At 33.9% G+C, this 17,296-nt stretch overlaps 1 protein-coding gene across 1 annotated transcript in view; it reads right to left on the bottom strand.

Annotated features, from left to right (window-relative positions):
• Positions 1-2,901: 2,901 nt before the first annotated feature.
• The window catches only part of LOC106076219 (adipokinetic hormone/corazonin-related peptide receptor variant I-like), a 48,903-nt gene continuing 34,508 nt past the window's right edge, over positions 2,902-17,296 (bottom strand). Inside the window, exons 6-8 of the mRNA XM_056042935.1 lie at positions 14,333-14,396; positions 8,357-8,445; positions 2,902-5,736 (exon numbers count right to left, since the gene is read on the bottom strand). Of these exons, the coding sequence (XP_055898910.1) occupies positions 5,642-5,736; positions 8,357-8,445; positions 14,333-14,396 (248 nt within the window). The 3' untranslated portion in view covers positions 2,902-5,641. The remainder of the gene's footprint in view (positions 5,737-8,356; positions 8,446-14,332; positions 14,397-17,296) is intronic.

The following is a 17,296-nucleotide window of genomic DNA, read 5'->3' as shown; positions in this document are numbered from 1 at the left end:
CAGCACGTGCAAGACTGTTCACATTCACAACCTGGGAATACAAATACAAGGGGATATAACTATCATACCAAAATATCAATTTAACATTCATTCTCGCCATACCTCCCCCTGACATCTAGCAAGAACAACAGCTAAAAGTAATTTTAATTGATAAGAATAAACGATACATGTCACAACTTATTTGCCCTGGGGACTAACGCTGAAGACCAAGGCCATAGAAAGGGATAAAGTAAAATAAAGTTCCCCTATCAGACATTTTGATCTACAAGGCACATAATGTAAAGGTTATCAGAGGGGCGGTGGCTGAGCGGTAAAGTGCTTGGCTTCTAAATCGGGGTCCCGTGTTCGAATCCTGATAGAGACTAGGCATTTTAATTTCGGGATCCTTGGGCACCACTGAGTCTTATCAGCTCTAATGAGTTCCAACAGTAGTTGTGGAAAAGCAAAGATAGTTGGTCGTTGTGCTAACCACATGACACTCTCGTTAACCGTAGTCCACATAAACAGATGACAAAGGGTTGAAGGTTACGAAAATTAATTCTGAGATACTCTCAAAACTTTCGTGTACGCAACAAAAAAAAAAAAGAAATATTCTGCCCACAACATGCAAAGAGGCCAAACTAAAACTAAAATCGACTTCAAGGGGACACTACTTGGAAGTTAAAAACATGGAAGTGGTCTGCCTCACTATGCGAGACTAAAAGAAATTGAAAGTGTGTCAGTTGACAGATCAAGTGAGGTGCCGTATTGTCATCCAACAGACTATAAGATGGGTGAAGGTGGTGAGTGTGGCTCAAGATGAGTGTAGGTGGTGAGTTTTCCTCTGCGTACGCACGTGATCTTTCATAATTTCTTACAAACTTATTTCAATTTACTCTGACTGTCAGTCTGGTTAAAATACATTTTGTACACTTTATTGCTCATGACATACACCAATTCTAGAATGAAGTTGATATAAATATTAAAAAAACAAAAATATATAATCCGGAATCATAGGTGCAGGAAACTGATGAATATAAATTTAATTATTATGTTTGATATCAAAAAAGGGATAGTAATCTCACATATAATTTAAATTTTGTAGAGTTGGAAAGTAAATAATTGGCCATTGAGTTTTCTGAAGATGACTACTTCATTCATTTTTCTGTAAAAGAAGCTCAGCCAAATTAAAGAAATGATTACAATGTGCCGGTCGAATGTTATACTTGAATATTGTTGGGGATTATGTTTCTTGGATGGTGCCGAGAATGGTTCTATTGCTTCCTAATGGTAACGATTTAGTTAATTAATAATAAAAAAAAGAAAAACTTTATTCTTTGGTTTTCGACTATTTTCAACTAATTGTATTGAAATAAAACAAAATGTATGTGTGCTTTCTATTTCAAACTATTTTTAGATTATTTCACCCCCCCCCCCCACCTATAGTAGATTGGCCGACTTGGTGGGGTCGGGAGGGGGCGATAGCAACAATCCGCCCCCCCCCCAACCATAAAACTTTTTAGTAGGGGGGGCGGTCCAATTTATTTGTAGAAATCACAGCTTGTTAACAGAATCAATTGAATATCTATATGATTAAAATTTGTTATTGGTATTTTAAGCGATCTTTATATTATGTAGTTCCACTGTTGTCCGATTGGTCTGGGGGAGGGGGCGAATACCTCTACTTCCCTTCCCACCTAAACCCTTTGAGTGGGGGGGCGGTCCTACTTTTATGAAGAAATCATAGTTTGTGAACAAGATTAGTTGAATCGATATATAAATTTGATATTATGTCCCCTTCTGGTATCTTGGCTGATTCGGTGGTGTTAAAGGGGGGGGGGGGGTGGCGATTGCATGTACTGCCCTCCCTGCTCTAGCCCTCTGAGTGGGGGAGTGATCCTATTTTTATGGAGGAATCATAGTTTGTGAACAAAAATAGTTGAATATCGATATAATTGATATGTGAACCAATTTCTTTTTGTATTATAGTTAAGAAATTACAAAAATGAAACAAAAATCTGTCACTAATACAATTTATAGATGCTATAAATTAAATTCTTATATCGCCCCACCCCTATTCTTTAATGCCAAGTGCAATCATTAGCAGAAATTATAAAAAGGAGAGAGGATAAATCGTTTCCATTCTACCGCCCCTTCCCTTTCCAGACACAGATTATGTAATTTTGAATGAATTTATCATAATTATTTTAAGAAAGACTTTGCTTTGGAAAAGAATTCAAACAAAATTTTCTGTATAAGAATCATGATTGAGATAAGTCATTTTTTTCCAACATTTACAAATCTAATATTTTTCTAGCTAAATTTGGGACAAAAACTCACAATTTATGCTTAAATTTAATGAATATTATTTAGCGAATTTTTTTTTTCGGCTGCGATCCTCAAAGCCTTTATTAATCTAAATATGTGGGGTATCTGACCTTTTCAAGGAACAAATCGGTTTTATTTGCAATGTATTAAGGGCCTATAAATTCATATTAGAATATTTTCAAGTACAACATTATTCAAAAAGTCCTTTTTTTAATAGGATGAAAAATGAGCTTTAGGTAAGGAGAATGCGTTTCTTCAGTGAAGAATGCAAGAAAACGCTTTTAGCGTCGGGGCTTTGCCCTGAAACTCACTGTTGAATAGTGAGCTGTAGATGTCAGGAGCAGGTGTTTCTGCAGTGAAAAATGCAAGAAAACGCTTTTGGAGTCGGGGCTTCTCCCCGAACTCCACTGATGGATAAAAAGCTGTATGTGTCAGGAGAATGCGTTTCTATAGTGAAAAATGAAAGAAAATACTGAGAAATACTGCTTATTTATATATATATATATATATATATATATATATATATATATATATATATATATATATATATATATATATATATATATATATATACATATATATGCTGTACGCACGTTTATGCATAGGGTTAGGGTTTACAGGGCGTTAGGGTTAGGGTTTGGAAAAAAATCGTCCCCCCCAATGCAAAGTTCTGGTTCCGCTAGTGGCTACAACGAAGGACTATTTTTTTTTTATTTTTACCCCTAACACTTTAACTTCTACGTCAGGTGACAACATCGTCGTGATTAAGAAGTGTCCGCTTGTAATTGTAGCATGCTCGGAGTATGCGAGAATAGGTGAACCTTAGGATTTACGCAATGCGTCAATATAGTGCCTTTCTCCACAAACGTAAAATATGCATGCTATTTTTTTTAATATTACCTACATTATTACTTTATTTTTTCATCTAAAATATAGCATGCTTTTAGATATAAGTCTTTTATGCATTAGTGCATCTTTAATAAAGCTCTCGTTTGTAGGGGTCTCCATAAGTCTTCCCCCCGGGCCGCCGTTTTTACCCGTTGACCCAGATGTATTCAAATACTCATGATTTTTTTTTACTTAGTTTTGTATTATTTAATTTAGCGAATAAGCTTCCACTAAGATGTAGATTTAAATGTCAATATGCATGTTTTCTTGATGCGAGTGTAAAATGAAAGCCACATCGACTTAAATTTAAAAAAAAAGTGAAGACTATATTATTCGTCAATGAACACATCTGTGAAGCATGTATTTGACTCCTTGAACGATAAAGTTAGGCCTAAAGGTTGGCAACCACTAAAACAGAAAACAATAAGAAAGTAAACAGATAGATTCCACAACAAGGTCAGGATCTTGCCGCTGACATAGATCACATGAGCACATTCCGAGGGTTGCAATAAATTGAAGGTTGTCACTTAGAAAGTGACATCAATGGTGGTAAACGCTGTGAGGGGTAAAGAGACGGGACATTTTGGTGACGAAAATAGAAACTTAAAACCAGATGATTGCCTTGCTTGGTAACTCTGTCCTAATTAGATGCTTTTTATAGAGATAGTTATAAAATAACCCCTGAAAACTGAATGATCTTATAAATGTCGATAAAGAAATACAAAATAATATCAAGTGACAAATTAATTCATTTTATGCTTTTGTACATCTACAAATAACATTTTCAAGGCCACAAACAATAAGCTTTACATATAAATAACGAGAATTATGCTTTTTTTTTTAGTAAGTTGCCTGCTAAGTGTTAAAAAACCGCTATATATTTCGTGTCAAGAAAATAACCGCTAATTACTGACATTTATCTGAAAAGTATATGGTTTAGTTCTTTTTCTGTTACAAGAGTACAGTTAATTAATTAGTGGCATATCATTAACTTATAGATTAGCATTTTGATTTTATTCGGGTATCAGCATAAACGACTATAAATAATTATGCAAAGTTTTCACTTGATTCGTGATGGATAGTAGGAGAATTAAACGTATTAAAACGTACTAAAGGAATAAATCCATACACACATCTCCAATGAAGTGTTTATTCCACTCATTTGGAACTAAAAAAATAATCTCCAAAAATTAATTAACTTATTGGTTGATATAGTTTGATTGGTTCCATTCTTCTCATATTCAGTGAATAATTGTGCAAAATTAAATTTGATCGGTGAAAGTAAAATGGGAGATCAAACATGTTCACATTTGTTTCTTTAAAGTCAGATAGACTGACTAAGTGTGTTGATACACGCTTTGTAAATAGCAAAAAGATTGTCTATCCCATTTTATATTTGATATATGCAAAGATATGGATCAAAGAACGATTATGTTAATCTTCTAGAAGTGAACATGATTTTAAATTAAGTATAAAATCCCTTTAGTTATTCATAAAAGTACTAAAAATCTTTTGAAATATGTAAAGGAAGGGGCATTTTCCCACCTAGAATTTTATATATCTATATCATGGAAAAGAGAGTTCTATTTTGTAAGGAATGATAAATCGACCACTTCCATCATTGGAATAGTTATACCAGCTTCACACTGAATCATATTGTTATAACTCCGCCATGCGCACAGGCTCGCACCGCCATCTAAGCTAGAAGGTGCGCACTGTGATAAACTAGACTGAGAAAGATGTCAACATTAGGAAGAGACGGGAGAACGATTTCCGCCCAAGTAAAGAGCCAATATGGAGAGATTGTGCCTAAGATAGATGTTGTTTTAAAGATGCCATTGTGATCGAATCCTACCTCTTCTCGTTGAGTCGCCTATAATCCCACTTCTGACCCCAATGTAAGTGAGGCAGCTCAACGAGGCATATCGATGTTTATTTACAAGACATCACAGGTACACAAAACAACATCTATCTTAGGCACAATCTCTCCATATTGGCTCTTTACTTGGGCGGTTTAGTTAATATTCTGGCGATACGCTGAGCGCTATAGTTCAGTCAATATGCTGGCAATATATTGGCTAGACTTAAACGCATTTGATACATTCATTTGACGAACTTGCGATTAAGTGCGATTGCTAAATTATGATAAGTGAATCGTTTAAAGTGAAAATGTACCATTTTACATAAGAGTTATTTGTTTAGATAAAAAACACCAAGTTAGAAAGAATAAGTGTATAATTAAATTTACAATGAATGTGCAAAACTGTTAAACACAGAATAAAAGCCAAAATAGTTTTCATTTAGAATAGCTGCCAGAAAAAAAAATGATCTGGTACTATATGGTGCTGATTTTTAGGCGGCCATTTGAAGACAGTTAAAAAATATAAAAAAACAGCAGTATCTAAACATTTTATGTAGGTACTATGTAGCCATTAACTGATTCAGTCTAGAAGGTGCTGGAAGTTCTTGTTCTATAGAGCTTGAGATGGACGTAATCTTTCCAGCTGCTATATTTGTTTCTTAATGTCGTTGTAAACATTCCTGAAATATTCAAACAGATGGTTCTAGAATTGAGATAGCATTACTAGATAAAAGTAGAACATCTTATATATTGTTACGATCTCTCTTCCTATTCATCAGGCCTTCCGTAAACACTGCTAAACACAACACAACACATCAACACATCAAGAACTTGACAACAAGAGCTCCACAATATCGGGTACTTTAATAATGAGTGAATAAGTAGATAACAGCCAATACTAGACAATTGGCATCAAACACATCAACAACAGAAATGTCACTCTGTACATCACCGTACAAAACTCTACTGTCTCTCTTTCTGGACTTGTACATCAACACATGAGGATTCGACCAGGACCGACTTCATATCCGACTAACAGTCCCGGTCTCGACGCTCTCCGGTCTTGAACTCCGCTTTCCTACACACTGTGTCCTCGTACACGCAGGCTTTCGATCACATGACCATAACATTGGTCATATTTGCGTGTAATCGTGTAATCGTAGTACTGTCCCTTGTCCATGGCCCCGCTGACCTGAGTGATTCACGTGTGTGTCAGCTGGGCCTATAGTCAACCCTTTTGCGCCGCCAATAAGGTCATAACACTATATATATATATATATATATATATATATATACATATATATATATATATATATATATATATATATATATTATCCGCGGCCTGCGGGCCTTAGTTTGTGTATTGCTGATGTAGTCACTGATATAGTGCATTAGTAACGATTAAAGACGATAATATTGTTATAAGTAAAGTGAATGCATGAATTCATGAATGAAAAAATATTATGAATGGAGCTAAAAATAGCTAATTGACATGAATCCATTTTTTTAATGAAAACATTGGTTTGTGTATAGATCTATATTTAGAAACACGCGATATCAAGAATAGAGTTGCATTAATGACGAATGAATGTATGTAAAAATGCTTTCGATAAAAATTGAATGCTAATTTGATTAAAAAATGAAATGAATGAACTGCAATTAGTTTGTTGATGTGTTTAATTATAAAACTATCTTTGCTAAGATAATAAATGAAAGTTTAACCTTTCGGGTAATGTCTAATGAAAGAATGTGCGTCAGGAATTCTAAATTCGCAGATATAAATAACGAATTTATGTAGAAATGCTTTTGAAACACAAATTTGAAGGTTAATTTTATTAAATAATGAAATCAATAGGCTATATTTTGTATGTTCATGTGTCAAAGTAAAAAACTATATGTTCAAAGTGTAGTTCTTAAAATTAGATCTAGATCAAAATCCTTTCGATCTTTTCTAATATCAACATTGTAAACAAAGCCTAGATCCATAAAATACTATAGCTTTAAAAGAGTCGGTTAATTTGTTTTTAGGGTCTAAAGTTTATTTAAGGGCTACAATCCTTACACTTCGGTCTAAGTTAGCACCCAAGGAACATTTCTGCCAAGATTGGTCAATCGGTTTTGATTTCTATTCGTAACATACATACGCCTCACATTCTATTTTATAATACAGATTATGTCATGATTTTTACTTTCAATTAATATCAGTTATTTTTTTCTTTTTAGCGGCCCCGAAAGGGGAATAGACGGTATTAGTTTTGTGTGCTCTGTCTGTCTGTCCGTCTATCCGTCAGTCTAGTTTAGATCTCAGAAACTAGAAGAGAAAATGAAAATTGTACATCATATTGTTAATCATTCAAAGTTATAATGTAACGGCTACTTTTTTTTCTTTTCCGAAAATAAACTATTTAAATTTTTAATATTGTTTTTTTTTTTTTTTTGCAAACAATAAACCACTTTTAAATGAAAAACTTCAGGGCAGGTATGTTTTACAAAAAAAGTCAACGACTTCATCATTAATAACTCAATCTACATTCATAGATTTGCGCATTGGTTAAAAACATTAGCTTCTAAATTCACAGTGGAGAAAGTATTAATAGATCGTTATACAATATATTAATTAATTAACTCATGAAATGAAATACTGATTAAAATATTGTTTCCCTTTAGTTGTTTTTTATAGCGCCCAGTTTTGACATATCCTCATTATACACTTTGTCTTTAAATATAACACTAAATAGAGCCCATACATGTGTGTGTATGTGTATTAATAATTTGAACGAAATTTGAATTATCAACGCAATAGCTTATCTTCCCACAGCTTAAGGGTGTAGATTTATTACTTATGTAAACAGTACTGTTACATTACAAAGTGAATCGGATGCGAAATGCAAGGTACACAATTCCCCGGTACCAAACGCCTACTAATCTTTATCATCGAATTGGCCTAGGTCTAATAATTTTAAGATTAAACGTGCACAATTCATTACGACTTCTACATCGAGATTCTAAATTATTTTCATGTGAGTAAAAGCCTTAAATGTTATACAGGTAAAATACAGCCTAGCTATCAATTATTTTGTATGGTATTATTTTTCTTTGTAACTGATTGTCATTAGTACTTCATGAAATGATTAAGATCATTTGCAGTAGCGTTGTCTATGACATTGACCTCAATCTACATAAATACACACGTTTCGATTTCATCACTGTTTTTAGAGTGTGTGTAAGGGTAGCAATAACAATACTACTGAAAACTAAAAGCTGCTAAATACATTGTTAATTAACTTTTCAAAAGCTTACCATAGATTAAAGGATCCAAACAGGAATTGGAAACAGCGAAAATAAATAGAAGTCGCTGAACTTTATTGTCCAATTGTTTGGAGGAATCTCTGTGAGGAAAAAAAAAACGATGATAACGAGCATGGATTTTAAAACAATATTAGATCTATGTGTCTTTTATAAATCATATCGTGCAAAGGAACAATTCAAATACAAATTCTATTCTACGGAGAAAGTGCATTGTACCTATTCAGATGACAAGATATAAATATTAAAATGTGTAAGACAGCGGCTCTATGAACGTTTCCACAACCTGTACATTAGTGTTTAAAAATAATACATTTTTTAGTGGCAATTGAAAGAGAAAGAAACGCTATTAGTTTTGTGTGGTTTGTTTGTCCGTTCTTCCGCCCATCCCGCATAGATTTCGTAAACTAGAAAAAATATGGAAAATTCAACATCATGATATTTTAGACCTTTCAAAGTTCTTATGTAATGGCTACTCTTTTCTTTGCTAAAAGCGAAAAATTTAATTTTAAAACTATGCAAGTTTTTTTTTTAATAAATATACACACTATTACAACTATTCATTAATGATAAAAAAACAAACACGAGCGACTATTTAGTAGAAGAAATATTTATTATTTTCTTTCTAACACATTTACACAAACGGTTTTAGATTTTTTTACAAAAACTTTTAATAATATTTACAAAATATGTACTTATATTTTAGAGAAAATTTTGGTATTGATATATATATATGTATATATATATATATATATATAGATATATATATGTATATATATATATATATAGATATATATATGTATATATATATATATATATATATATATATAGATATATATATGTATATATATATATATATATAGATATATATATGTATATATATATATATATATATAGATATATATATGTATATATATATATATATATATATATATAGATATATATATGTATATATATATATATATATATAGATATATATATGTATATATATATATATATATATATATATATATATATATATATATATATATATATATATATATATATATTGTTAGTTATTGTTTGTGTGTCACGGGTTGCTTCAGAGAGGTGTATTCGGCTTTGGAGCTCTTTGGGCTATGTATGTCTTTAATCATTATTGTATTTTAAGCGGCCCCCGAAAGGGGAAAAGACCCTATTGGTTTTGTGCGAAATGTCTGTCCGTCTGTCCGTCCGTCCCGTTTAGATCTCGTAAACTAGAAAAGATATTGAAAATCGGACATAACAATATTTTAGACCATTCAAAGTTCTGATGCAACGGCTACTTTTTTTTTTCTGAAAGCGAACAATCTAATTTTTAAAATCATTTATGCAAGCAGTTTTTTTTAAGAGAAATAGCTAATTAGTATGCATTACAATTAGACCTAATTTAAAAAGAATAGTAATCTTGTAAACTTCATTTTTGTAAACTTTTATTTATTGCGGAATTATTTTTTTTTTTTTTTTGAGGATTCGAATAAGAGATTGAGCCTTTTCAAAACAATTAGATAAATTATAACATATCAGTTAGGCCAGGGGAGGCGCGGTGGCTGAGCGGTAAAGCGCTTGGCTTCCGAACCGAGGGTCCAGGGTTCGAATCCTGGTAAAGACTGGGATTTTAAACTTTGAAATCTTTGGGCGCCTATGAGTCCACTCAGCTCTAATGGGTACCTGACATTAGTTGGGGAAGAGTAACGGCGGTTGGTCGTTGTGCTGGCTACATGACACCCTCGTTAACCGTAGGCCACAAAAACAGATGAACTTTACATCATGTGCCCTATAGACCACAAGGTCTGAAAGGGGAAGTAGTTAGGCCAGGATCACATTTAACATTACATTCACTTTCACCTATAATTTTATCTGCTGGACCATTGGGGCACTACACAAGATCTGTCAACCCTCTTTCTTCATTCTTATCTCTCATTTGTCTTTGATATATTTTCATTCGGATGTTCTTTCTGAAAATATTAAAGCCTGCCTGGGTGGACCACTTCGGGGGCCGATTTTGAGTTTGTGTTTCCACACAAACTGTCTTTTGTAACCTTGTTATATTTTTTTATTTCTTCGAAGATAAAACCTCAAATGATTTTCAGGCAATGTATTTTAATTCTGATTTTTTGCATCCTGAGTTTCTCCCATATATGACTTATTATCTAGCCTTGGAGCTCTTCTGGTGGATTCAAATTTGTTTTGAACATTCAGTAAAGCTTTTTCTGAAAGGATGACTATAAGTGGTTCCCCTTGACGCTTAAAGGTTTCCCTGAACCTTACAGTTTATCAAGTGGTTGTGATGAAGCCAGTGACCCTAGAGTGACCACAAGTTGTCATGCTTGAGGCCTGTTACCTTGGAAGTTTTTTTACACAATGATGTGTGATTTTCCGAATGATCTGATAGATTGCCCTATGACTTATGCTATGTAATTATTTGTAATATATAATATTTGTGGTGTGTCATACTAGTTTGGAAGGTGTGGTCGTTTATTTTGGTTATTGTGGCATGTGAGTTTACTGCCAGTTATTTACACATTTATTTTAATCTTCATGTAAATAAACTAAGTCTTAATTTGCATACCTTAGTGTATTAGAGGTTATACTTATTAACCTAGAAAATATGAGTAAACAGAATTATATACTGTATCGGTTGTCGTTCTTAAGTTTACATATTCTTGTATCTTGTCCATAAGAATGTGTTCACGAAATGTTAGAGATGTGTATGGAGAATTAAGTGTTAAAGCAATACTATGCGGACCTGGGTTTTGTCTGTTTAGCGGCACGCGTAAGGGGAAAAGCCACTATTAGGCTTGTGCAAAATATGCGTCTGTCCGTCTGTCAATCTCAGATCTCGAAAACTAGAAGAGAAACGAAAAAGATTTTTTCACTATTCGATGCAGCTTGAAAAGTGTAGGTGCAACGGCTACTTTTGGTTTTCTAAAAGCGAACCTTTAGTTTATAAAATTATATATGCAAGCACTTTTTTTTCCTTTGACGTCTTCTCTATATATAAATCTCTTCTTCCCTCAAGAGTTTGGACGAGAAGTAAGAAGTAAAGAAAAAAAACTCTTTTATTTCTTATGAGTCACCCCACGAAATAAAAAAAGGGGGGGGAGAACACATGGGTATTCACAAGTCGCTACGGATGGCTTCGCGCTGGACTGTCAAACCCTGCCCGCTCCCATCCCCCTTCGTCTAGCGGAAGGTTTGGACTAAAAAGCAAATTATCTTCAACTCTGAAGGAACATCCGAAACATGTAAAACATTTTACAAACAAACATTTTACAAAACTAAATAACAGGGCCGGACTTAAGCATTGTGGGGCCCTATTCGAAACCGATTTTATTTTATTCATTCATTCTTTACTACGTACAGAATTACTTTACGAGCCATGCGTGTAGCAAAATCATACAGTATATCATAATAATTATATTTCCTACATATATTCCGTTCAATAGCAAGAATTACCAAATTTTTCAATCTACCATTGAGAATTGTTGACCTCAAGTAATTCTTCATTAGTTTGAGGCGCGAGAAGCTTCTTTCACCTGATTACACAATTACGGTGTGATGGCATGACGCGTAGAAGTTTGGGTTCATTGGGTTTTTCCGTACTGAAGTGACGAGAAATTAAAAAGTAAGAACGGAAATAGTGTCGCAACGGACAGGAAGGACACAACCAAGATAGCAACGACAGAGGACTGTGCCCTTTTCTTATATATTAAAATTGGTTAAAGTTTATCAGTAGTGCTTTATTTATTTTATCCTCATTGTTTTATCTGTTGTTGAGTCTTTAACAAACTCATATACAACATCAATATTTATACGCACAGACCATCAACAACGGATAATGCATAATGCCGTTTTTATTTAGCGCGTGTAGGATTGGCGTTTTTCATTTTGAATGACACCCCAAAATGACATTTTTTTTTCTTTATATTTTTGTATATTTTAAGGGTTTTTTCCTATATTTTGTAATTTCTGGAGATTTCCAGGAGCTCCTGGTAAATTGACAGGAGGGCGAGGGAAATATGTTTTAAGTTACAAAATGGTTTAATTTAATAAGTTATACACATTGAATTAGCGCGGGTCTTATGAAATGCGGGTCCTATGAAAGTGCGGGGCCCACTGCGGTCGGGAATGTTGCAGAGACCTACGGACGGCCCTTCAAAATAGTGGCGTATGTTACGACGCCGGTCGATTAGTATAGAATTAATTCTTGAAATGAAATGCTAAAGGAACTCATTCGGTGCACCAATGTCTATGAACACTCGATAACTGGCTCTTATTGATGAAGGCGTTTTTTAGTCTAACTTGGCCGTGTGATGTAGTATTTTTTTTCATTTGACGTCATATGGAATAAATTCTTCAAATGAAATGCTAAAACAACTCGGTATAGTAATTTTTATTTATTAAGCCTCGTAATATGACTCATGTTTTAAAAAAGACATAATAGCTAGATTTAGATCTAGATCTTTATTTTTTTACACTAGAGCTAGATTTTTTCAAACTAGATAAAGATTTATATTCTAAATAAAATCATTGTAGAATCTAGATCTAGAATTTCTTTCTCTAGTTTAGAATGTTTGTTGTTTTACATGTTTCTGATATTCTTTTAGAGTTGTAGTCCAAACCTCCCGCAGGAAGACGAGGGATGGGAGCAGGCAGGGTTTCAACCTGGAGTCATTAATAAATCCAACGACAGTCCAGCGCGCAAACCGCACGACCAGACAGCCATCATTTAGACTATATCAAGATCCATCATTTCAATTTCTAGACTTAAAGTGTAGATTTTTATTTTCAAATGTCTAGATCAATTTTGCAATGTTATAAAGTACTAAAACTTATCTACTATTTTTAAATGCATTATCACATTCAGTCTAAAATAGATTATCTTGGCTTTTTTTAAACATAAATCTAATTTCAATTACCTCTGCATTATTCCACATTTATAATTTAGATCTAGTAGATATAGATCTTAAGAGTGCTAAATCAGAAGTTTAATTAAGGTAGATCTACATCCTCATTCTAGTTCCATTTGAAAATGCCAATAGCTCTGTTGGTAACTATGCTGGGACATCTTTGCCTTGTTCTTTTCTTTTTTTTTTTTTGAGGAACAAATCAATACATATTGTACATATCTGGTAGTTGTTATGGCGTAATGTGTAATGTATCTCTGCATCAATAATAGGCTATTAGTTTGTTATTAAGTTAGCAGCACTTCATTGTGAATATGCGGATCCGACAGGGATTCGACTAAGACGGGAGCCGCCTCTGAGTTTGTGTAACAACACAAATTCTCTTTGTAATCTTGTTTATTATTATGCTCGTAACAATACCACTGCACGAATTCGCCTGCACATCAGAAACACCGATGGCTTGATTTTGATCACCTAATTCTATCTATAGATCACATGAAAACACGTTATTCACAAAATGTCACATGGCACATCTCATTGAATCTTTTTAGGTATCCCCCTTCTAGGTAACATGAAGAGCTCAAATGTGTTAGGTAAGTTGAGCTGCCTCTATCTGTATGTAAGACACACACTTTTGAGAGCAAACTAAATGTCGCTGCCGACCACAGACATAGACGGCGTAAGGAAAATGTAAATTTAAATTCAGCATGGCTATACCTGCACTGGCTGCACTTGATGTGGTAAAGTATGCAAATGACAGCTGGGCTGGTCACTGGTTTATACTTCGGACTCAAACACTAACCTTATTATATGTGTATATCCTTATCTTTTAGAGACGTTATGATTAATTTCAATAGTGAAACCATTCTAGGTTATATTTTTAAAAAAATCTATGTCAAATAGATCAGGTAGATAACATTTATTTATTTATGCTTTAAATTTCAACAATATTTGTACATTTAATTATAACTAAGAAAATAGTTCAAATGACATTGTATAATCTATACTTATTTTTTTTTTTAAATAAAACCTATTGACTTACTTTGTTATCCAGTGATAAAGAAACACAGAGAAATATGGCGTCCAACAGATAATGAAAATACCAACTGTAAGAAATGAGCATGAAATAAAAAAAAAATTAACATGTTTACAATAGATATAGACATTAAAAATATTTATTAACATAATAAAGCGAGTGTTTCTAAACTCGTAACAGTTTAATTAATTAATCGTCAGATATTATTGTTCCAGAAGTCACCCTATAAAACCTACTCAATCCCAAAGATCACCGTAGATCGACAGCCCCTTAACTTGGTAGACCACTTAACGTATCTAGGCAGTATATCATGAAATGACGCCTCGCTTTCAAGGAAAATTGATAACCGTCTGGCCAGAGCCAGTATTACTTTTGACGAGAGAGTTTGACGGAATAAATCGCTCTGTCTGCCTACAAAAATCAATCTATTGAAAGCGGTTATTTTCTCAATCCTTCTATATGGATCAGAGACATGGACATCATACAGAAAGTAAAAAAGACTACTTGAGCGCTTTCACCAAAGATGCTTGCGCACCATGATGGGCATACGGTAGCAAGATTGCAATCAAAACAGCGCTGACCTTGCGAACGCCGGTATGAACAGTATAGAGGGAATTCTTATGGTCCGACAATTATGTTGGGCAGGGCACATATCCCGAAAGGAAGACGATTGTATGCCAAAGGCAGTCTTTTTTGGTGAGCTAAAAGGTGGTCGACGTAACAGAGGTGCCCCATTGAAATGCTTTATAGACCAGCTTAAGCGCCAACTCGCCTTAGCTTTTATAGAAGAGAGCACCTGTCTGCATTAGGCCCCGGAACCAGAAAGCTAGAGGTCACATACAAAGGCCGCGGGATACACATTTGAGACCATTAGAAAATCCGCTGCTGTGGACAGACGCAGACGCCGATAAGAAAATCTTAATCTACCACCGGCGGACAATAGTAATGCAGCCCTGAAAGTGGCAACATATGTATGTCTCAGCTAGGGTTACGTAGCAACGGGAAATACTGCATTTCTCTTTCATCTTCGGACTCGAAGACAAGCCTTTTATAACAGAGATAAACGTATCAGAGCATTTCTAAGTATAGTACCCAAATGTTGGAGGAGGTCCATGCTTCAACATCTTTCAATACTCTCCAAATAAATAGTAGAATATTAATAACTGTGTTTTTAAACCTGTTTGACAGATGCACTCCTCCTAACTAAACAATTTATATTTGTGATCAACTAGCGTTCATGGCTTATATCACCACCAGCGGGAGGGGGTGAAAAAAAGGAGATTATTATATAGATTCTATCAACTTACTCTGTCTGTCCGTTTGTCTGTCTGTGTGTATGTTTACACTTATTTCTCCCACACCCAAGCTTAATGTTTGCAGAATTATTCTTCGACATGTATCAATAAAAAAAAAGTAACCTATTTGAAAATTATTTCTGGTAATTTCGTTTCATAGCCACAATGGAAACTAATAATTCAATTTTCACAGATATTTCTAAATTTGTTGATTTTAGCCACTTGAATAATTGTTAACGCTTTTTCTTCCTCAAGAATTTACCGATTAAGTTAGCTACTTGTGACAATCATATAATGACCCTAGTTATCAACATAGGAGATAGAGAAGTACAACAAAAAATTCCACAAACTATTAGCAAACATTAAAATGCATAAGTCATATGGATATAATGATATTCCGGCGAGATTACTCAAATAACTAAGCGACGAGCTAGCACCAGTGTTCAAAATACTTTTTCAGGCATCTCTTAACCAGGGTAGAGTACCAAAGAGACTGAATTTACGGATAATAAAGATTATATTATTATTATTATTATTATTATAAAAGTAGCTAATGTCACTCTTCTATTTACAAAAAAATGAAATATCTGACCCAGTAAACTACAGATCAGTATCACTAACCAGCATTACATGAAAAATCATTAAACACATAATATGTAGGAACATTATAAACCACTTAGACAAGCATAATGTTTTTACCAACATGGATTTATGAAATAAATGAATCACGTACAGTACAACATAGCTAAAAGTACTTGCCCTGATAATCCTAATCATTATCGCTCTTTCTAATCAAAGATCTAGAATAAAATATTGTTGTAACTCCAGTGGACTTATAGAGTTAATGTGTGTACGACCCACTGACACATGTAACTCAGGCAAATCGCACAGGTCAACACGATGGACTAGGGACATTAATGCTAGTACACCCAAATATGACCCCTGTTATAGTCATGTAATCAAAAGTCTTCACCGACAAGGGACAGTGTGCTAAAAAGACAGTGGAGTCTAGAACAGCAGGACAGTAAGGACGGTGCGGTACAAAGTGAGTCTTTGAAAAGGCAGCTGTACGAGTCTAGAAGTAGACAAAGAAAGACTTGTAGTATTTAGAAGGCACTTCTGTTAAGTGCAAGTAAGCATTTGAAGTTAGTGAAACCAATTGTGTTTTATTGGCTGTTGATGAGTTTGTCATTAAACCGCCACATTGTTATTTGAAACTCTTGTTGTGAAGTTCTTGCGTTAGATGTGCTGTGTTAAGCAGTAGTTACAGAAGGCCTAATAGGGAAGATCGTAACAATATACATACTGTTGAGTCTTTCAACCTTTCTTAAAACGGTTACAAAGCAAATAAAAAAAACATAAGTAAAAATCTTTATTCAAAACGAACAGACCAAGCAGATTTCGAAATGTTTTCTATAGCCGCTGACAAGTCTTCTGACACACCTGATGCCGCTCAAAATCTTGATATGTATTTGGCGGTACAATAAGTTAAATTTATAATTATTGTAAATAGACATCTGAAAGTAAGTATGTATATATTTTATTGTGCATCATTTCATCTATCATTGGTAAAAGTTAGGTCTATGGAGAAAGGGGTAGTGGAAAATGGACGAAATCGCGTCAAAGGGTGCCAAAAAGAAGTTATTAAATGTGGAAACGAGTTTTGTAATCCATT

This window comes from Biomphalaria glabrata, chromosome 9, assembly GCF_947242115.1.
Source record: "Biomphalaria glabrata chromosome 9, xgBioGlab47.1, whole genome shotgun sequence".
Lineage (NCBI taxonomy): Eukaryota > Metazoa > Mollusca > Gastropoda > Planorbidae > Biomphalaria > Biomphalaria glabrata.
Note: the sequence above shows the minus strand (reverse complement) of the source record. Positions and strands in the feature narration are given on the sequence as shown.